Here is a 22,246-nt window from a genome sequence, read left to right on the forward strand (position 1 = left end):
AGTCTGCGGTGATTTCTCCCTCACACGCGATCAAACAGCGTCACTAAGTGTCCGAATTGATATATTACATGCAAGGTCGCAATTTATAACGTGACTGTACAATAAAAAAAATAACCACAAGATTAAAGTAGACATGTCTGGTTATGTCATGAAAAACATGATCGAGAGAATTGAAAACAGATAACTACTTAGAAGAAATGTAGATTAAAATCCATGTACCGCTCCAGAGTGCTGACATAGTCTAAACGTGGAAACTCAAAGTATATGATTGAGGCAAGTTAGTTATAAATCAGGGTTCATCAACTATATTTGCTAAAATAATAGAACATTTAATTCAGATTCTGTTTGGTCCATAAATTATTCTTATATTGTTTATATATATCCTCCTACAAATGTCCAAAATCAGTCAACAGTACACACACGCACACAAAGACACTGTTACACATACACAAAAACATAAAGTTTAAATTAAGACGATAAATTACCTATTTATTAAAATAAATAAAAATGTAGTTAATAGTATGAGAACACGATTGTACTTTCAATTACGAAACAACATTATAAGAAAATACAATAACTATTGATTTAATTGTCGGTCTCCCATAAAGTTTACACTCCACTGCAAAGTTGATTCTCAGTAAAATTTAAAATCATATTTGTATTACCGAAAGTCTTGGTTGTTAAAAAACTAATTTTATGTTATGAAGTTTCTACTCTAGTTGATTAATGTTACATTAAAACACACTAGAAGTCCATTTGCTGATACAAAATCAGGTTGTGATCAGATAAAGATGTACAAAAATAAATCAAAGTATTACTCGTATAAACATATTTGTTTTTAGTCATGGGGACCAGAACATGCCTGCTAGGCACCTGTTGTCTGAAAATATTAAATTATTGAAAACAGATTTAAAATCACCAAAAACAAGTCTAACCTCTAGAGGAGAGTCTGGTTCATCCAAGATGTTCTTTTCGCTCTGCATTCGCTGCATCGTCCCTGTAGAACTGGGGTCCATGATCAGAACGTTCTGACTACCAGCTCTGCCGAATTTACAGTCACTCTTTCTGGAGTCAGTGGTCCTGCACACCTCGTAGTTGTACACATGTTGGAGAGTCCCTGTCCCCAAAGTGTCTGAGTAACGTGGTGGATAATATGGAATCACAGGGAGGTTGGAGTGATACATGACGCGAGACTGTCTCCATCTGTAGATCTTCACTGATATAATGACCACTAAACACGTGATGAAGAGGAAGGAAACTACAGCCAAAGCCAACACTAAGTAAAAAGTCAGGTTGTCGTTGTACTCCTTGTCCTGTGTAAAGTCAGTGAACTCTGACATGACTTCTGGGAAGCTGTCCGCCACCACCACGTTAACAATGACTGTAGCTGAACGAGAGGGCTGTCCGTTGTCCTCCACTGTAACGCTCAGTCTTTGTTTCACAGCATCTTTATCGCTGACTTGTCGGATAGTTCTGATCTCTCCGTTCTGTAAGCCCACTTCAAACAGCGGCCTGTCTGTGGCTCTCTGCAGTTTATAGGAGAGCCAGGCGTTCTGTCCAGAGTCCACATCCACAGCCACCACTTTAGTCACCAGATAGCCCACATCTGCTGAGCGAGGCACCATTTCAGCCACCAGAGAGCCGCCGGTCTGGACCGGATACAGGACCTGAGGAGGGTTGTCGTTCTGGTCCTGGATCAGTACTTTGACAGTCACATTGCTGCTGAGAGGAGGAGAGCCTCCATCCTGAGCTTTGACCCTGAACTGAAAGTCCTTGATCTGCTCGTAGTCAAAAGAGCGCACTGCATGGACGACTCCACTGTCAGCGCTGACGGACACGTACGAGGAGACGGACACTCCGTTAACAGAGGAGTCCTCCAGTATGTAAGAAACACGAGCGTTCTGGTTCCAGTCGGCGTCTGTGGCTCTGACTGTGAATATAGAGAGACCTGGTGTGTTGTTTTCTACAATGTAGGCCTCATATGAGCTCCTCTCAAAGACAGGAGGGTTGTCATTGACGTCAGAGATCTGTAAGGTGAGAGTGACGCTGCTGGAGAGGGAGGGCACTCCCTCATCAGAGCAGCTCACACTGATGTTGTACTCTGATTCCACCTCTCTGTCCAACTGCCGGTCAGTTACAATACTATAAAAATTAGTAGCAGTCGACATCACATTAAATGGAATATTCCTGTCGATTGTACAGTGGATTTTCCCATTTTCACCAGAATCTGGATCAGTGACGCTCATTACAGCCACCACCGTGTTTGACAGCAGATCCTCTCCCACCGAGTTTGACGTAGAAATCATTTTAATAATCGGGGTGTTGTCGTTTATATCACCCACATCTATGATCACTTTGCTCGAATCAGAGAGACCTCCTCGATCCACCGCTTCTATATCTATCTCATACTTCTGTGCCTTTTCATAGTCAATAGGACCAGACAGGATGAAATCACCCTCATCTGTGATGTGGAATAATTTTGAGACGCCCCTCTTGCTATTTCCGATCACGTAGCTTACGTCACCGTTCGAGCCTTTGTCCGCATCAGACGCGCTCACCTTCGTAATAAGCGTTCCTGAGGGCGAGTTCTCTTTGACGCTGGCTTTATAAACGGGCTGTGTAAAAACGGGGGCGTTGTCGTTACTGTCCAAAACTGTGATGTGAATCTGCATGTTGCCAGACCTCTGCGGCTCTCCCCCATCTACAGCCGTCAGCAGCAGCGTGGAAGATTCCTCTTTCTCTCGATCGAGAGGCTTTTGTAAAATCATTTCCACTTTTTTACCTCCGTCAGACTGGCTGTGTAGTTTCAGCTTGAAGTGATCGCTCGGGTTCAGCGTGTAGCTCTGCAGGCCGTTCAATCCGATATCTGCGTCTATCGCGTTCTCCAGCATGAATTTAGACCCGACAATAGCGGACTCGCTGATCTCGAAATTCCTCGCGTCCTTTTCAAAAACGGGATCGTTGTCATTAATGTCTATGATTTCTACCGTCACCTGGAATATTTCTATTGGGTTTTCCAGAGCGATCTGGAAGTGCAAAGCGCACGGGGTCGTCTCTCCGCAAATATCCTCCCGATCTATTCTCTCCTTGACCACGAGGAGACCCCGCTCCTTGTTGAGGTGGATGAACTCCCCACTCTCACCGGAGTGGATCCGAGCTTTACCAGAAACTAAGCGTTTCACATCCACTCCTAGATCTTTAACGATATTCCCGACCACGGATCCCTTCGTCATCTCCTCAGGAATCGAATAACTGACTTGCCCCAGCACCAGCCCGAGCTGCAGAACCGACACAAACAACAGCACTTGCCGTCTCATTGTTCCTCGTCACGCATCCGTCGAATTAAACAAAGATGTAATCCTCTCCTTCCAATCGGCACAAATGAATGACTATAGAATCCAGAACGATGATGATATTCACAAGTCCATGACGAGTATATTCCACATTTAAAGTCCGCGTTCTTGCGTCTTTGTCCACCGTCGACCGAGCTTCGTGTGTCTGTTCCCTCCTGCCTTCTTCTCAAGACTAGAGATGTGTGTGTATGAGCTATATCAAAAAGTCGACGGTCAACAGCGTCACGATGAGTTCACAAGCTGAAACTACACACTGTATAAATACAATAGGTAAAACAAGAATGCTGCGACGTATCAAAGTGACTATGAGAGTAGATTAAATGTTTAACAAACAATACTTCTCTCCAAAGGTCTGTCAGTTTTGGGAAACATTCAGTAAAAGCCATATTTTGCCTTTACTGTGCTTTATTTTAAAATGTAAGCATATTGTTCAAATGTATTTTTCAATATTCGTGTCTGAAGTAAAAAACGAAAATGCTAATCGATAATTATTTTTCTATATTAATGAATAAATTACAATATTAAGATTTGAATAGGTTTTTATTATTACGTTAATACTTTCGTTTTTTATACATTTGACTTCTATTTTTCTATAATTAGAGTACCTAATACCTGTACATTCTTAACATTTTTTAAATATTCAAATAAATTACAAAATACTAACCATATATTAATAAATAGTATTTATAAAATACTCTTTGTAACTTAATGAGCAATATAATGTACATATGTGTTTGTTAATGAGTAAGTTAAGTAAGTTCCGGCTGCTAATATAAATATGAGCAAGGTAATGATTCAAGTCATGTGTACATGTACTGAAGCAATATAATATTTCAGCTATGTACTAATATTTTGTGTGGGCGGGCTTAGTGTGTGTGCATGTGTGTGTGCGTGTGTAAATGATTGAGTAAGTGAGTGAAAGTGTGTGTGTGTCTGTGTGTGTGTCTGCGTCGCCGCTGTCCAAGGTGCTGAAATGCGATGTGTTGACATTACAGATGATTGATATTTAACCATGTATCAAAGTGTATATGTACAAAGATCTCAACCTCCAGTAGAGAAATAACCACTGATATTTACCAACTTGTGTGAATGTTTTTGTAAAACAGGTCTTGATTGTAACATATACATCCTCAATGGAAGAAGACAAAAGACAATTTCCATATGCGTTATTGGAAAACATTATGAAACAAGTCTAACCTCTAGAGGAGAGTCTGGTTCATCCAGGATGTTCTTTTCGCTCTGCATGCGCTGCATCGTCCCTGTAGAACTGGGGTCCATGATCAGAACGTTCTGACTACCAGCTCTGCCAAACTTACAGTCACTCTTTCTGGAGTCAGTGGTCCTGCACACCTCGTAGTTGTACACATGTTGGAGAGTCCCTGTCCCCAAAGTGTCTGAGTAACGTGGTGGATAATATGGAATCACAGGGAGGTTGGAGTGAAACATGACGCGAGACTGTCTCCATCTGTAGATCTTCACTGATATAATGACCACTAAACACGTGATGAAGAGGAAGGAAACTACAGCCAAAGCCAACACTAAGTAAAAAGTCAGGTTGTCGTTGTACTCCTTGTCCTGTGAAAAGTCAGTGAACTCTGACATGACTTCTGGAAAGCTGTCCGCCACCGCAACGTTAACAATAACTGTAGCTGAACGAGAGGGCTGTCCGTTGTCCTCCACTGTAACGCTCAGTCTTTGTTTCACAGCATCTTTATCACCGACTTGTCGGATAGTTCTGATCTCTCCATTCTGTAAGCCCACTTCAAACAGTGGCCTGTCTGTGGCTCTCTGCAGTTTATAGGAGAGCCAGGCGTTCTGTCCAGAGTCCACATCAACAGCCACCACTTTAGTCACCAGATAGCCCACATCTGCTGAGCGAGGCACCATCTCAGCCACCAGAGAGCTGCTGGTCTGGACCGGATACAGGACCTGAGGAGGGTTGTCGTTCTGGTCCTGGATCAGTATTTTGACAGTCACGTTGCTGCTGAGAGGAGGGGAGCCTCCGTCCTGAGCTTTGACTCGGAACTGGAAGTCCTTGATCTGCTCGTAGTCAAAAGAGCGCACTGCATGGACGACTCCACTGTCAGCACTGACGGACACGTACGAGGAGACGGACACTCCGTTAACAGAGGAGTCATCCAGTATGTAAGAAACACGAGCGTTCTGGTTCCAGTCGGCGTCTGTGGCTCTGACTGTGAATATAGAGAGACTTGGTGTGTTGTTTTCTACAATGTAGGCCTCATATGAGCTCCTCTCAAAGACAGGAGGGTTGTCATTGACGTCAGAGATCTGTAAGGTTAGAGTGACGCTGCTGGAGAGGGAGGGCACTCCCTCATCAGAGCAGCTCACACTGATGTTGTACTCTGACGCACTCTCTCTGTCCAACTCTCCGTCTGTCACTAAGCTATAGAAATTCCCCTCAGTTGACTCAAGTAAAAATGGAATATTCTGATCTATAGAGCATTTTACTTGCCCATTCTCACCATCATCCAGATCCTGGATATTAATTATTGTAACTACCGTTTGACTTTTTACGTCTTCTGATATTACATTCGTTTTTGACATCACGTTTATTACCGGGAAATTATCATTAACATCTATAACATCAACTATGACTTTACAGTTGTCCGACAGCCCCCCCTCATCACTCGCACGGACATTTATTTGATAATTCCGTGACTTTTCATAGTCGACTTTCCCACTTAATGTGATGTCTCCGGTCATTTCATCTACGCTAAACAGTTGCCTGACGTCATCTAAAGTGTTCCTTATCGAATATGTTATTTTACCGTTTGGTCCATGATCTGCATCTGACGCGCTTATTTTAGTCACGATCGTGCCTCTCTCTGAATTTTCCTCCACTGAGCTCTTGTACACAGACTGTGAGAAAACCGGCGCATTGTCATTGGCATCTAAAACCGTTATTAAAATCTGCATAGTGCCGGTATTTTGCGGCTCTCCTCCATCCACGGCTGTTAAAACGAGAGACAGATGCTCGTTTTTCTCTCTGTCGAGGGGCTGTTTCAAAATCATCTCCACGTTTCTAGAGCCGTCTGCCTGATTGTGTAATTTTAAAGCAAAGTTTTCAGTCGGGGACAAGTAATAGGATTTAAGACCGTTTTCTCCGACGTCTAAATCCACCGCCCTTTCCAAATCAAACTTTGATCCGATGACCGCGGATTCGCTAATTCTGAATTTAATATCACTTTTTTCAAACGTAGGAGGGTTATCATTGATGTCGATTATCTCCACGACTATTTTGTAAAATTCGATGGGTTTTTCTAGGATGATTTGGAAGTGCAGCGCACACGGCGTCGACTGCGCACACAGCTCCTCTCTGTCTATTCTCTCTTTCACCAGGAGGACGCCCCTCTCTTTATTCAGCTCGAAATATTCTCTGTTATCCCCGAAATAAATACGTGCATTCCGTGACTTCAACCTCGATACGTCCAAATTCAGATCATTTGCTACATTTCCGACCAAGGAACCAACTGGTTTCTCCTCGTTTATGGAGTAGCTGACGTGAGCGACCACAGCCGAGATGAAAAGCGGGCAGAGGAAGAGTACTTGCCGTCTCATTGTTCTCATAGATCAGAAAAACACGAAGGAAACGGTAGATCCAAAATATAATCCGTGTCCAGCAGTAAATTCCAGTGTAGACGCAAAACAGCTGAAGATATATTTGACAATAAAACTAAACGTTCAAGCAGAGAAGCATTCACGTCGTCCACACTCTCATCCACCGAGAGCTCCACTAAAGAAACATTCGCCTCGACGGCGCACAGACATACAGATATGACGACAACACAATCAGATTTAAACCAAACACAGGGCTATAGCGCTACCTTGAGTCCAAATGCTAGCACTGCAGCACACTCAAAAGGAAAAACAAATTCGATCGCCTTGGGAGCATTTAAGGGAATAACGCTCCGAAAAACAATACATTTATGCATTTTAGGAGAATAAAAACATTCACATTTTAAATGTGAAACAATGTTTGGTTATTTGAGTGTCGAAAAAATTGTAAAACATATTTGAAATACTTTATATCTGTCGATCAGATAATACAAAAATAACGTTAAATGTGACTTGAGTGTTCGAGGTGATGTGGAAAATCTCTGTCCTTGGTGCTGAAACTGACATCAGCAAGAGTCAGAATAAAAAGTTATTGGAATTCCTTTTGGAGCAAAAGCTGTTAGTCGGGACGGAAAATGAGAATTCCCAGCTGAATTTATATGTCTATGATGTATGTATGTATCATAGTGAATAGGCGGGACCAGCATGTATAATTGCAACTAATGATCAGCTATTAGTTATCAAGATATTAAAACATTAATGCAACATTGCTATTTTATTCCTCCTGACTTTATTTAGAAAAATCAAATGTCAAATATAATAAACGTTGTATTAAACTATTTTGAAAATACACATTGCATCTTCTACCTCATCAGCTCTTCTAGTGATGTGCTTAAAGAACTAAATAGAAACTCTTGTATTTTACCAACTCTGAGAGACAGGTACTTTCTCTGCTGAGCCTGTGTAACTTTACTGTGCATAGTCTCGATTTAATTAAAATTTGACTCGTCAGAAAAAATAAATGATAAAAAAAGAAAAATCGATATTACTTACAAAGATTTTAATTAATGTAATTTCCGTATTAAGAATACATTTCAGAAAAAAAAAAATGTTGTTCATGCTCAACATCATCTACGAAATTACTGAAATTAAGTGTGTAAATAATTGAATTTCGTATGAAGAAGATGTGAACAGCAATATGTTAAAGGAAATACAAGGTAAAAATAGATATAAAGTTAAAATGGCATTCTAACCTCAAGAGGAGAGTCTGGTTCATCCAGGATGCTCTTTTCACTCTGCATGCGCTGCATCGTCCCTGTAGAACTGGGGTCCATAATCAGAACGTTCTGACTACCAGCTCTGCCGAACTTACAGTCACTCTTTCTGGAGTCAGTGGTCCTGCACACCTCGTAGTTGTACACATGTTGGAGAGTCCCTGTCCCCAAAGTGTCTGAGTAACGTGGTGGATAATATGGAATCACAGGGAGGTTGGAGTGATACATGACGCGAGACTGTCTCCATCTGTAGATCTTCACCGATATAATGACCACTAAACACGTGATGAAGAGGAAGGAAACTACAGCCAAAGCCAACACTAAGTAAAAAGTCAGGTTGTCGTTGTACTCCTTGTCATGTGTAAAGTCAGTGAACTCTGACATGACTTCTGGGAAGCTGTCCGCCACCACCACGTTAACAATGACTGTAGCTGAACGAGAGGGCTGTCCGTTGTCCTCCACTGTAACGCTCAGTCTTTGTTTCACAGCATCTTTATCGCTGACTTGTCGGATAGTTCTGATCTCTCCGTTCTGTAAGCCCACTTCAAACAGTGGCCTGTCTGTGGCTCTCTGCAGTTTATAGGAGAGCCAGGCGTTCTGTCCAGAGTCCACATCAACAGCCACCACTTTGGTCACCAGATAGCCCACATCTGCTGAGCGAGGCACCATCTCAGCCACCAGAGAGCCACCGGTCTGGACCGGATACAGGACCTGAGGAGGGTTGTCGTTCTGGTCCTGGATCAGTATTTTGACAGTCACGTTGCTGCTGAGAGGAGGGGAGCCTCCATCCTGAGCTTTGACTCGGAACTGAAAGTCCTTGATCTGCTCGTAGTCAAAAGAGCGCACTGCATGGACGACTCCACTGTCAGCGCTGACGGACACGTACGAGGAGACGGACACTCCGTTAACAGAGGAGTCCTCCAGTATGTAAGAAACACGAGCATTCTGGTTCCAGTCGGCGTCTGTGGCTCTGACTGTGAATATAGAGAGACCTGGTGTGTTGTTTTCTACAATGTAGGCCTCATATGAGCTCCTCTCAAAGACAGGAGGGTTGTCATTGACGTCAGAGATCTGTAAGGTGAGAGTGACGCTGCTGGAGAGGGAGGGCACTCCTTCATCAGAGCAGCTCACACTGATGTTGTACTCTGACGCACTCTCTCTGTCCAACTCTCCATCTGTCATAACACTATAAAAGTTATTAGAAGTTACTTTGATCTGAAACGGGACATTTTCACGAATTACACACTGAACTCTGCCGTTGACGTCAGAGTCGGGGTCATTAACGCTCATCAGGGCTATTACAGTTTTCAGGTCTGAGTCCTCTGGGACTGCAGAGGTGGTTGAAATCATATTTATTGCTGGACTATTGTCGTTCACGTCAATCACATCAATTATCAATTTACAAGAATCAGAAAGTCCCCCCTGATCAATAGCCTCTATATTAATGCGATATTTTTTGTCCTTTTCATAGTCAAGTGGACCGTTAAGTATGACGTCACCATCACTTTTGACTTGAAATAACGCACTCATTGTTTTTCCTATGACGTATGTGACGTCACCATTCGAGCCTTTGTCTGCATCTGAGGCGCTGACTTTTGTCACAAACGTACCGACAGGGGAGTTTTCTGTGATTTTTGCTTCATATATAGGGTTACCAAAAACAGGGGCGTTGTCATTTGCATCGAGAACAGTAACATATATTTGCATAGTGCCTGTCAGCTGAGGATTTCCTCCATCCTCAGCCGTCAAAACTAAAGATAGATCCTCCAGCTTCTCTCTGTCCAGCGATTTCTGTAAAATCATTTCAACATTTTTGCTCCCGTCCGACTGACTGTGCAGCTTAAGAATAAACGCGTCGCTGGGTTTCAGCTTGTAGCCCTGAAGACCGTTCAAACCTATATCAGCGTCGATCGCTTGATCGAGCATGAATTTAGATCCAATGACGGCAGACTCGCTGATTTCAAACCTCCTTTCATTTTCATGAAACACGGGGCTATTGTCGTTAACATCAGTGATTTCCACATTCACGGGAAACATTTCTAACGGATTTTCCAGCGTGATTTGGAAATGAAGAGCACACGGTGTGTCCTGTCGGCACAGAGACTCACGGTCAATCTTTTCTTTGACGAGGAGGACCCCCCTCTCTCTGTTGAGCTCGATGTACTGGGCGCTGTCTCCCGTGTAAATACGAGCTTTCCCCGCTCTAAGCCTCCTCACATCCAAACCCAGATCCTCAGCTATGTTACCGATCACAGATCCTCTTGGCATTTCCTCTGGAATAGAATAGCTGACCTGTCCGATGACGAGATCGAGGCAGAGGATTGAGAGGACAAGCAATACTTGCCGTTCCATTGTTTGGTCCGACCCCGCAGTCGCGGCAAAAAAAGGAATATTTATCCGTAAAATAATATCCACATCAGCAAACAATAGATATACGATCCAAGATATGAGTAATCCAGTCGTTAAATAGACGAAAATCTTGACGTTTGAGTGGCTCTGTGTGATCGCCTCTCCGTGTGTTCGACGTCTGCGCAACTGAAATGTGTCGACTAGAAATATCTGCAGCCAAACAACACACATCCTCGACAAATAATGCAACAGCGGCCCGGTGAGTCCAAAAATAGAAACTACAATAGAGAAGCAACACTAAAAAAAGCATATTAAAAAATATAGTTTCCCAAACAAAATAATTGCAGCAATGCATGTAAAAAACGTAAACATCAAAAGGTCAAGTATAGTCGCTAAGTTATATAAATATTACAATATAAAATAGAAAGTATCATTTAAGTTAACAAAACGACAAGTTTAATACGCCATTTCTCCCTGCTGTGCATGATTCGATTTTTCTGTTACAAGCCCAGAGCCTTCGATTATATCTTGCACGGTCAAAATAATTCTAGAGAGTTTTCTTTATCATCATAAGGAAAACAAAAGAAAAGATAATTGTAATGAATAATAATAAAAAAAAGAATATTGCACACATATTGTGGCACAAGATTCACATTGATTTATAAACATGTGTCAGATACTGGGGTTGTCAAATTGACCACTGATAAAAGTAACAGGGTTTGTATAAATTAATCTATATATATTTTTATGACGTGATCTTTGATAACACACCCTTTCAATTATGCAATAATTATTTTCCTGAAGAGACAGTCAGCACTTAAATGTATAAAGAAATTTGAACAGTATCACATCCACGCAATGTTCTGCATTTAGATTTGTAATAAAGTATAAAAGTTTGTCTGTGTTTATGAATAAGACCTTGTCTTTAAAATAATACCATTAGTAGATATATAAAGTAAAATGAAATCAATTTATGATATTTAAAAAAATGTTACACGTTATTTGAACTTGTTTTTAAGTGGATATAAGTGGTAATAATATGTACTAAAATTTGACAATTTCAGATGAGTTTCAAGAGTGGGAGGTAAACCTGAAATTGGTAGCATTCATTTTTGATTCTTTCTGCCCATGGCTTCAAATAATTTAACTACAACACATCCAAAAAATTAAACAGAGACCTACATAAATCATACAGCAAAAATTTAGTAGAAAAAAGGAATAGGTTACAGGATGTTTATGAATAAGATTTAAGCATAATAGATACATGTGAAAACAGATACATGTTGTCCCTGGTGCTGAAACTGGCGTTTAGACAAGGGAAAACCCAAAGTAATAACTGTAAAAAAAAAAAAACAGTGTTAAAAATGATGGGCTAACCTCAAGAGGAGAGTCTGGTTCATCCAGGATGCTCTTTTCGTTCTGCATGCGCTGCATCGTCCCTGTAGAACTGGGGTCCATGATCAGAACGTTCTGACTACCAGCTCTGCCGAACTTACAGTCACTCTTTCTGGAGTCAGTGGTCCTGCACACCTCGTAGTTGTACACATGTTGGAGAGTCCCTGTCCCCAAAGTGTCTGAGTAACGTGGTGGATAATATGGAATCACAGGGAGGTTGGAGTGATACATGACCCGAGACTGTCTCCATCTGTAGATCTTCACTGATATAATGACCACTAAACACGTGATGAAGAGGAAGGAAACTACAGCCAAGGCCAACACTAAGTAAAAAGTCAGGTTGTCGTTGTACTCCTTGTCCTGTGTAAAGTCAGTGAACTCTGACATGACTTCTGGGAAGCTGTCCGCCACCACCACGTTAACAATGACTGTAGCTGAACGAGAGGGCTGTCCGTTGTCCTCCACTGTAACGCTCAGTCTTTGTTTCACAGCATCTTTATCGCTGACTTGTCGGATAGTTCTGATCTCTCCGTTCTGTAAGCCCACTTCAAACAGCGGCCTGTCTGTGGCTCTCTGCAGTTTATAGGAGAGCCAGGCGTTCTGTCCAGAGTCCACATCTACAGCCACCACTTTAGTCACCAGATAGCCCACATCTGCTGAGCGAGGCACCATCTCAGCCACCAGAGAGCTGCTGGTCTGGACCGGATACAGGACCTGAGGAGGGTTGTCGTTCTGGTCCTGGATTAGTATTTTGACAGTCACATTGCTGCTGAGAGGAGGGGAGCCTCCGTCCTGAGCTTTGACCCTGAACTGAAAGTCCTTGATCTGCTCGTAGTCAAAAGAGCGCACTGCATGGACGACTCCACTGTCAGCGCTGACGGACACGTACGAGGAGACGGACACTCCGTTAACAGAGGAGTCCTCCAGTATGTAAGAAACACGAGCGTTCTGGTTCCAGTCGGCGTCTGTGGCTCTGACTGTGAATATAGAGAGACCTGGTGTGTTGTTTTCTACAATGTAGGCCTCATATGAGCTCCTCTCAAAGACAGGAGGGTTGTCATTGACGTCAGAGATCTGTAAGGTGAGAGTGACGCTGCTGGAGAGGGAGGGCACTCCCTCATCAGAGCAGCTCACACTGATGTTGTACTCTGACGCACTCTCTCTGTCCAACTCTCCGTCTGTCACTAAAGTGTAAAAATCGTTTTTAGAGGTTTTCAAGGTAAAAGGTAAATTATCTTTAATAAAACATCCAACTTTGCCATTTTCAGCAGAATCTAGATCCTCAATATTGATCATCGTCACGACTGTGTTCAGTTTTGCATCTTCTGATATTACGTTTGACTTTGACATGATGTTTATTTCAGGTTTGTTGTCATTAACATCCTGAACATCGATTATTAATTTACAAGAATCAGTCAGTCCACCCTCGTCACTTGCAAGTAATTCTATTTCAAAATGTTTAGATTGTTCATAGTCGATCTCACCTATCAAAAACACTTCACCGCTATCTTCTCTGACCTCAAAAATCTTTCGAACATCATCCATTGTATTAGTTATTGAATATGTTATTTTAGCATTTGAGTCAACATCAGCATCTGTTGCAGTTACAACAGCCACAACTGTTCCTTTAGGAGAGTTTTCTGAAGCAGAAACTTTGTATGTGCTTTGTGTAAAAATTGGAGCATTATCATTATGATCCAGAACAGTGATCTGGATCATCATTGTTCCTGTCATCTGTGGTTCTCCTCCATCTACAGCTGTCAACACCAGAGATATCTGTTCCTGATTCTCTCTGTCTAAAGGCTTCTGCAAAATCATCTCTACGTTTTTGTTACCATCAGCTTTATTTTGTAATTTGAGTGCAAAATTATCCGTAGGTTTCAATTCATAATGTTGAATACCATTCTGTCCTGCATCAAGATCCACCGCCTTTTTCAAAACAAATTTTGCACCTTGACCTGCAGATTCACTGATTTTAAATTTCATTTCATCTTTTTCAAAAGCGGGTGGATGATCATTTACGTCAGTAATTCCTACGGTAACACTGTAAAATTCCATCGGATTCTCTAAAATAATCTGGAATTCTAGCGCACAAAGCTCCGTCTTCGAACACAGCGCCTCTCTGTCGATCCTCTCTTTGACGAGGAGGACTCCTTTCTCTCGGTTCAGCTCGACGTATCTGTCGCTGTTCCTGGTATAAATCTTTGCCTTTCCTGCCACTAAACGTCTGATTTCTAAACCTAAATCTTTGGCGATGTTTCCCACTAAAGATCCTCTCGACATCTCCTCTGGTATCGAGTAGCTGACCTGCCCCATCACTGGTTCGAGGGAAAGGAGAGAAACGAACAACAGGACTTGCCGATTCATTGTTCTGCCCGCCTCGTTTCACAGCGTCGATCCGTGATCAGATTATATTCCAAACTAAAATAATCCTTCAAATCCGAAGTCAAAACACAAAGAAGAATATGATCCAATGTTGAAATCGTCGAAAAAGACTCTCATATTTGTATAAAACGGCCGTTATGGAATAATCCGTTTCCCGCACGTCATCCTCTCTCTGTGTAACGTCGATGTTCTGATGGAGTCACTGAAGGAGTTTTTGCTACAATTCCTCTCTCAACCTTCAACTGCCTGGTCTATAGCGTCCCTAAGAGTCCACATGATATTACTGCAAGCTATAAACACCCACTCACGTTGTTTTATCACACAAATAAAAAAACGTATTCATTTGAAATACTTAGCCTGAATATAGATTAAACTAAATTCTTCTATTCTAAATATATATTTGCTCTGAACATCAATGTTTGTGGAAATAGTAAAAGGGTTTCAAATATTTATTAGATAAAATCGGGGAATTAAGTTGTTAAAAAAACAACCTTTTTATGTCCACAAATAAACTTGGAAATACCGAATTAAACGCAGCAAAGTGTTCACCAACACATGTTATGCAACATGATCTAGTTAAAGTCACGGACAAGAATAGTGTATTCAGATTCATTATCCATCCAGCCATTTCATTTTTAAATGTCAAAAATAATGCCATGAATTAAGAAAAGCGTTCTCGTGATAAAATTGTTTGATAGAAATGATATTTAAAAATAATACAACATTATATATAAATAATATATAAAACGAATTTGAATAAATATTGAAATAAATAAATGCAAAAAGAGTCAGTATTACTGTGACAAAGAAATAAACAACTGTTGATTGTTTAAGTGAAGTCACTGTCCTTGGTGCTGAAGTAAAAACGTTGTTGAAGTGTTTCTGGACTGTTAAAAAAGAAGCCTCAGCATTTTTATTTAAATTCTTTGACTTAGTAGTTTTTTAGCAATTTGGTTGTTTGTTAAGCTAAATAATATTGTGTTAAATGTGTACCTAAATTCTTATTGTTGGTGTGGGATTTTAACATGAGGCAATACTGTGTTATAAAAGGAAAAAAAAATGCTTTACTCATAAATCAGTAGTAGTCGAATAGTAAAGGGCACACAACAAGTAAATCTGTATTTTGCTGAAAAAATTACACTTGCTAGATTTTACTCACCAAAGTTGACATCTGAGAGAAGTTTCCTGACATTTGTTTCTCCACTCGTGGATCATCAGCGTCAGCTCCATCCACACTCACTAGACTGTCACTCATGGGTGGCATGAACTTCATATCACTCTTTCTGGAGTCAGTGGTCCTGCACACCTCGTAGTTGTACACATGTTGGAGAGTCCCTGTCCCCAAAGTGTCTGAGTAACGTGGTGGATAATATGGAATTACAGGGAGGTTGGAATGATACATGACACGAGACTGTCTCCATCTGTAGATCTTCACTGATATAATGACCACTAAACACGTGATGAAGAGGAAGGAAACTACAGCCAAAGCCAACACTAAGTAAAAAGTCAGGTTGTTGTTGTACTCCTTGTCCTGTGTAAAGTCAGTGAACTCTGACATGACTTCTGGGAAGCTGTCTGCCACCACCACGTTAACAATGACTGTAGCTGAACGAGAGGGCTGTCCGTTGTCCTCCACTGTAACGCTCAGTCTTTGTTTCACAGCATCTTTATCGCTGACTTGTCGGATAGTTCTGATCTCTCCGTTCTGTAAGCCCACTTCAAACAGCGGCCTGTCTGTGGCTCTCTGCAGTTTATAGGAGAGCCAGGCGTTCTGTCCAGAGTCCACATCAACAGCCACCACTTTAGTCACCAGATAGCCCATATCTGCTGAGCGAGGCACCATTTCAGCCACCAGAGAGCCGCCGGTCTGGACCGGATACAGGACCTGAGGAGGGTTGTCGTTCTGGTCCTGGATCAGTACTTTGACAGTCACATTGCTGCTGAGAGGAGGAGAGCCTCCATCCTGAGCTTTGACCCTGAACTGAAAGTCCTTGATCTGCTCGTAGTCAAAAGAGCGCACTGCATGGACGACTCCACTATCAGCGCTGACGGACACGTACGAGGAGACGGACACTCCGTTAACAGAGGAGTCCTCCAGTATGTAAGAAACACGAGCGTTCTGGTTCCAGTCGGCGTCTGTGGCTCTGACTGTGAATATAGAGAGACCTGGTGTGTTGTTTTCTACAATGTAGGCCTCATATGAGCTCCTCTCAAACACAGGAGGGTTGTCATTGACGTCAGAGATCTGTAAGGTGAGAGTGACGCTGCTGGAGAGGGAGGGCACTCCTTCATCAGAGCAGCTCACACTGATGTTGTACTCTGACGCACTCTCTCTGTCCAACTCTCCGTCTGTCACTAAAGTGTAAAAATTATTTTTAGCGGTTTTCAAGGTAAAAGGTAAATTATCTCCGATAAAACATCTGACTTTGCCATTTTCAGCAGAATCTAGATCCTCAATATTGATCATCGTCACGACTGTGTTCAGTTTTGCATCTTCTGATATCACGTTTGACTTTGACATGATGTTTATTTCAGGTTTGTTGTCATTTACATCCTGAACATCAATGATTAACTTACAAGAATCAGTCAGTCCTCCCTCGTCACTTGCAAGTAAATTAACTTGAAAATGTTTTGATTGTTCATAGTCGATCATTCTAATTAAAGACACTTGACCATTTTCTTCGTTAACCTCAAAAACATTCCTAACTTTGTCTAAAGTATTTGAAATTGAATATTTTATTTTTGCATTCAAATCTTTATCAACATCTGTTGCAGTTACAACAGCCACAACTGTCCCTTTAGGAGAATTCTCAGTAAGGGCTGCCTTGTAAGTTTTTTGACTGAAAACTGGAGCATTATCATTATGATCCAGAACAGTGATCTGGATCATCATCCTTCCTGTCATCTGTGGTTCTCCTCCATCTACAGCTGTCAACACCAGAGATATCTGCTCCTGCTTCTCTCTGTCTAAAGGCTTCTGCAAAATCATCTCGACATTTTTATTGCCTTTAGTGTTCATTACTTTAAGTCCAAAATTATCAGTTGGTTTTAGTTCATATTTTATTATATCGTTAATTTCAACATCAAGATCTGCAGCACTTTCCAGCACAAATATTGCTCCTAATGTTGCAGATTCGCTAATTTTAAACTTCATCTCGTCTTTTTCAAATGTTGGTGGATTATCATTAATGTCAATAATCTGCACTGTAACACTGTAAAATTCCATCGGACTCTCTAAAATAATCTGGAATTCTAGCGCACAAAGCTCCGTCTTTGAACACAGCGCCTCTCTGTCGATCCTCTCTTTGACGAGGAGGACTCCTTTCTCTCGGTTCAGCTCGACGTATCTGTCGCTGTTCCTGGTATAAATCTTTGCCTTTCCTGCCACTAAACGTCTGATTTCTAAACCTAAATCTTTGGCGATGTTTCCCACTAAAGATCCTCTCGACATCTCCTCTGGTATCGAGTAGCTGACCTGCCCCATCACTGGTTCAAGGGAAAGGAGAGAAACGAACAACAGGACTTGCCGATTCATTGTTCTGCCCGCCTCGTTTCACAGCGTCGATCCGTGATCAGATTATATTCCAAACTAAAATAATCCTTCAAATACGAAGTCAAAACACAAAGAAGAATATGATCCAATGTCCAAATCGTCGAAAAAGACTCTCATATTTGTATAAAACGGCCTTTAAAAATAATCCGTTTCCCGCACGTCCTCCTCTCTCTGTGTAACGTCGATGTTCTGATGGAGTCACTGAAGGAGTTTCTGCTACAATTCCTCTCTCAACCTTCAACTGCCTGGTCTATAGCGTCCCTAAGAGTCCACATGATATTACTACAAGCTATAAACACCGTCTTTTTATTTAATCATACAAATAAATAAAGTTGTACTTATAATACTCTGCCTAAATATAGATTCTACCTAATTTTCTATTGTAAAAAAAAAGTAAAGTATTATAGTATTTAAAACGAATTTAAATCATTCAGGAACAAAACAAAAGCAAAAAGAGTCAGTATATCTGAGAGAAAGAAGTAATCAACTGTTGATTGTTTGAGTGAAGTCACTGTCCTTGGTGCTAAAGTAAACACTTTATATGAATGACACCAATGTTTTTAAATAACTATGAACACATGCACACGGACATGCATTTTCATCTGTCAAAAATGTTATAGTGCAAAAAACATGATCTCTTTTTAGAATTAAACTAAATTACACTACTGAATAAAAATTATAATTTTGACTTGAAATACTGAAAGTCAAGATGAAGTCACAACCACTATAGGACCAGACTATTTCACTTACAAAGTTTGATGATGATCATTAACAGTCAGAGAAAACAAAAGTTATTTGTTCATTACATCCATTCAAAATCCACATAAACAGAAACAAATGAATAATTCAAATAATCACGAAAGAAGTTTATTTGACCAGATCTTCAAGATGAATGAGCAATTCAATTCATTTGTAAGTAAGTGGGGATTCAAGTAAAGGTAGGTATATGATTTATATGACTTTAGTTATTTATTCCTGTAGTTAGCAATTTTGGTTATGTGTAAAAGCTAAAAGATATTGGATACAGGTGTACATGAACTTTGTATCCGAGTGCGGTCTTTGTAGGACCTCTCCTTGTATAACTATTACTAATCGTTTACTATGTTGAAACATCAGAGCACACAACAATAAATCCACATTTCACGGCACTAATTATACTTATTTGATTCCACTTACCAAAGTTGACATCTGAGAGAAGTTTCCTGACATTTGTTTCTCCACTCGTGGATCATCAGCGTCAGCTCCATCCACACTCACTAGACTGTCACTCATGGGTGGCATGAACTTCATATCACTCTTTCTGGAGTCAGTGGTCCTGCACACCTCGTAGTTGTACACATGTTGGAGAGTCCCTGTCCCCAAAGTGTCTGAGTAACGTGGTGGATAATATGGAATCACAGGGAGGTTGGAGTGATACATGACACGAGAATGTCTCCATCTGTAGATCTTCACTGATATAATGACCACTAAACACGTGATGAAGAGGAAGGAAACTACAGCCAAAGCCAACACTAAGTAAAAAGTCAGGTTGTCGTTGTACTCCTTGTCCTGTGTAAAGTCAGTGAACTCTGACATGACTTCTGGGAAGCTGTCCGCCACCACCACGTTAACAATGACTGTAGCTGAACGAGAGGGCTGTCCGTTGTCCTCCACTGTAACGCTCAGTCTTTGTTTCACAGCATCTTTATCGCTGACTTGTCGGATAGTTCTGATCTCTCCGTTCTGTAAGCCCACTTCAAACAGCGGCCTGTCTGTGGCTCTCTGCAGTTTGTAGGAGAGCCAGGCGTTCTGTCCAGAGTCCACATCAACAGCCACCACTTTAGTCACCAGATAGCCCACATCTGCCGAGCGAGGCACCATTTCAGCCACCAGAGAGCCGCCGGTCTGGACCGGATACAGGACCTGAGGAGGGTTGTCGTTCTGGTCCTGGATCAGTATTTTGACAGTCACGTTGCTGCTGAGAGGAGGAGAGCCTCCATCCTGAGCTTTGACCCTGAACTGAAAGTCCTTGATCTGCTCGTAGTCAAAAGAGCGCACTGCATGGACGACTCCACTGTCAGCACTGACGGACACGTACGAGGAGACGGACACTCCGTTAACAGAGGAGTCCTCCAGTATGTAAGAAACACGAGCGTTCTGGTTCCAGTCGGAGTCTGTGGCTCTGACTGTGAATATAGAGAGACCTGGTGTGTTGTTTTCTACAATGTAGGCCTCATATGAGCTCCTCTCAAAGACAGGAGGGTTGTCATTGACGTCAGAGATCTGTAAGGTGAGAGTGACGCTGCTGGAGAGGGAGGGCACTCCTTCATCAGAGCAGCTCACACTGATGTTGTACTCTGACGCACTCTCTCTGTCCAACTCTCCGTCTGTCACTAAAGTGTAAAAATTGTTTTTAGATGTTTTCAAGGTAAAAGGTAAATTATCTTTAATAAAACATCCAACTTTGCCATTTTCAGCAGAATCTAGATCCTCAATATTGATCATCGTCACGACTGTGTTCAGTTTTGCATCCTCTGATATCACGTTTGACTTTGACATGATGTTTATTTCAGGTTTGTTGTCATTTACATCCTGAACATCAATGATCAAATTACAAGAATCAGTCAGTCCTCCTTCATCTGTTGCTTGTAAATTTAATTCAAAATGTTTTGATTTTTCAAAGTCAATATCTCCCGTCAATACAACTTCACCAGTCTCTTCATTTACCTGAAATAACCTCTTAACCTTTTCTAATGTATTTTTAACCAAATAAGATATTTTAGCGTTTAAATCTTTATCAGCATCTGTTGCAGTAACAACCGCTACGACTGTTCCTTTAGGAGAGTTTTCAGTAATAGTAGCTTTGTACGTGTGTTGAGTAAAAACAGGTGCATTATCATTATGATCCAGAACAGTGATCTGGATCATCATCGTTCCTGTCATCTGTGGTTCTCCTCCATCTACAGCTGTCAACACCAGAGATATCTGCTCCTCCTTCTCTCTGTCCAAAGGCTTCTGCAAAATCATCTCTACATTTTTTATACCATTTACATTGTTAGTCATCCTTAGAGCAAAATTATCTTCCGGCTTTAATTGATAGTTTTTAATATCATTAATTCCATCATCAAGATCTAACGCACGTTCGAGACCAAATTTCGCACCTGGTATTGCAGATTCACTGATTTTAAATTTTAATTCCTCTTCTGTAAATTGCGGTGGGTTATCATTAACGTCAATAATCTGCACTGTAACACTGTAAAATTCCATCGGACTCTCTAAAATAATCTGGAATTCTAGCGCACAAAGCTCCGTCTTTGAACACAGCGCCTCTCTGTCGATCCTCTCTTTGACGAGGAGGACTCCTTTCTCTCGGTTCAGCTCGACGTATCTGTCGCTGTTCCTGGTATAAATCTTTGCCTTTCCTGCCACTAAACGTCTTATTTCTAAACCTAAATCTTTGGCGATGTTTCCCACTAAAGATCCTCTCGACATCTCCTCTGGTATCGAGTAGCTGACCTGCCCCATCACTGGTTCGAGGGAAAGGAGAGAAACGAACAACAGGACTTGCCGATTCATTGTTCTGCCCGCCTCGTTTCACAGCGTCGATCCGTGATCAGATTATATTACAAACTAAAATAATCCTTCAAATCCGAAATCAAAACACAAAGAAGAATATGATCCAATGTCCAAATCGTCGAAAAAGACTCTCATATTTGTATAAAACGGCCGTTATGGAATAATCCGTTTCCTGCACGTCCTCCTCTCTCTGTGTAACGTCGATGTTCTGATGGAGTCACTGAAGGAGTTTTTGCTACAATTCCTCTCTCAACCTTCAACTGCCTGGTCTATAGCGTCCCTAAGAGTCCACATGATATTACTACAAGCTACAAACACCGTCTTTTTATTTAATCATACAAATAAACAAAGCTTTACTTGAAATACTCTGCATAAATATAAATTCAACCTAATTTTCTATTGTAAAAAAACATTTTCTCAGAGCACCAATGTTGACCCACTATTTTGTGAAAATAGTAAAATGTTTTCAAATATTTACGATATAAAATCTGGAGATGAAGTTGTTAAAAAAAGATCAAACTAATATGTAAATGAATGTACTTGAATGAAACTGAAATTCACTCAGTCAATTGTTAAGAGCAAACAACACATTTTACGTCAAATAATCTCGTAAATTATTCCCATGGACAATATTGTACACAAATTAAGTATTCATCTGGCCCTCTAATTTTAAACGAATGTCATGATTTAAGAAAAAAAAAAGTTGTTTTAATAAAAGAAAAGATGAATATTATAATTAAAGGGAAAAATAGGAAAAAAATATTCCAAAAGTATTTCAAACGAATTCAAATCATTTGAAACAAAAT

At 41.1% G+C, this 22,246-nt stretch overlaps 5 protein-coding genes across 14 annotated transcripts in view; all 5 read right to left on the reverse strand.

The window, feature by feature from the left end:
- LOC148072337 (protocadherin gamma-C5-like) overlaps window positions 1-22,246 on the reverse strand; it is a 171,318-nt gene that overhangs the window by 65,033 nt on the left and 84,039 nt on the right. For 2 of the 10 annotated variants that reach the window (XM_087799936.1, XM_087799928.1), the window contains exon 1: window positions 15,492-18,124. The exons of 6 other annotated variants lie outside the window; for them this stretch is intronic. In XM_087799936.1, the coding sequence (XP_087656062.1) occupies window positions 15,492-17,867 (2,376 nt within the window). In that variant the 5' untranslated portion in view covers window positions 17,868-18,124. Of the gene's footprint in view, window positions 1-8,182; window positions 10,585-15,491; window positions 18,125-22,246 lie in introns of those variants that run through there. 2 more of the 10 variants (XM_087799938.1, XM_087799929.1) reach the window with 1 other exon arrangement.
- Window positions 843-3,372, reverse strand: LOC148072344 (protocadherin beta-16-like). The gene has a single exon (XM_087799657.1). The coding sequence runs from the start codon at window positions 3,315-3,317 to the stop codon at window positions 843-845; it is 2,475 nt and encodes an 824-aa protein (XP_087655783.1). The 5' UTR covers window positions 3,318-3,372.
- On the reverse strand, window positions 4,533-7,034 carry LOC148072345 (protocadherin beta-16-like). The gene has a single exon (XM_087799658.1). It carries the CDS (start codon window positions 6,939-6,941, stop codon window positions 4,533-4,535), a length of 2,409 nt encoding a protein of 802 aa, XP_087655784.1. The 5' UTR covers window positions 6,942-7,034.
- On the reverse strand, window positions 11,861-14,470 carry LOC148072346 (protocadherin beta-16-like). Its single transcript, XM_087799659.1, has one exon. The coding sequence runs from the start codon at window positions 14,312-14,314 to the stop codon at window positions 11,861-11,863; it is 2,454 nt and encodes an 817-aa protein (XP_087655785.1). The 5' UTR covers window positions 14,315-14,470.
- Window positions 19,044-21,601, reverse strand: LOC148072347 (protocadherin gamma-A11-like). The gene has a single exon (XM_087799661.1). The coding sequence runs from the start codon at window positions 21,438-21,440 to the stop codon at window positions 19,044-19,046; it is 2,397 nt and encodes a 798-aa protein (XP_087655787.1). The 5' UTR covers window positions 21,441-21,601.

Source organism: Callionymus lyra, chromosome 9 (assembly GCF_982586985.1).
Source record: "Callionymus lyra chromosome 9, fCalLyr1.hap1.1, whole genome shotgun sequence".
Classification (NCBI taxonomy): Eukaryota; Metazoa; Chordata; class Actinopteri; order Syngnathiformes; family Callionymidae; genus Callionymus; species Callionymus lyra.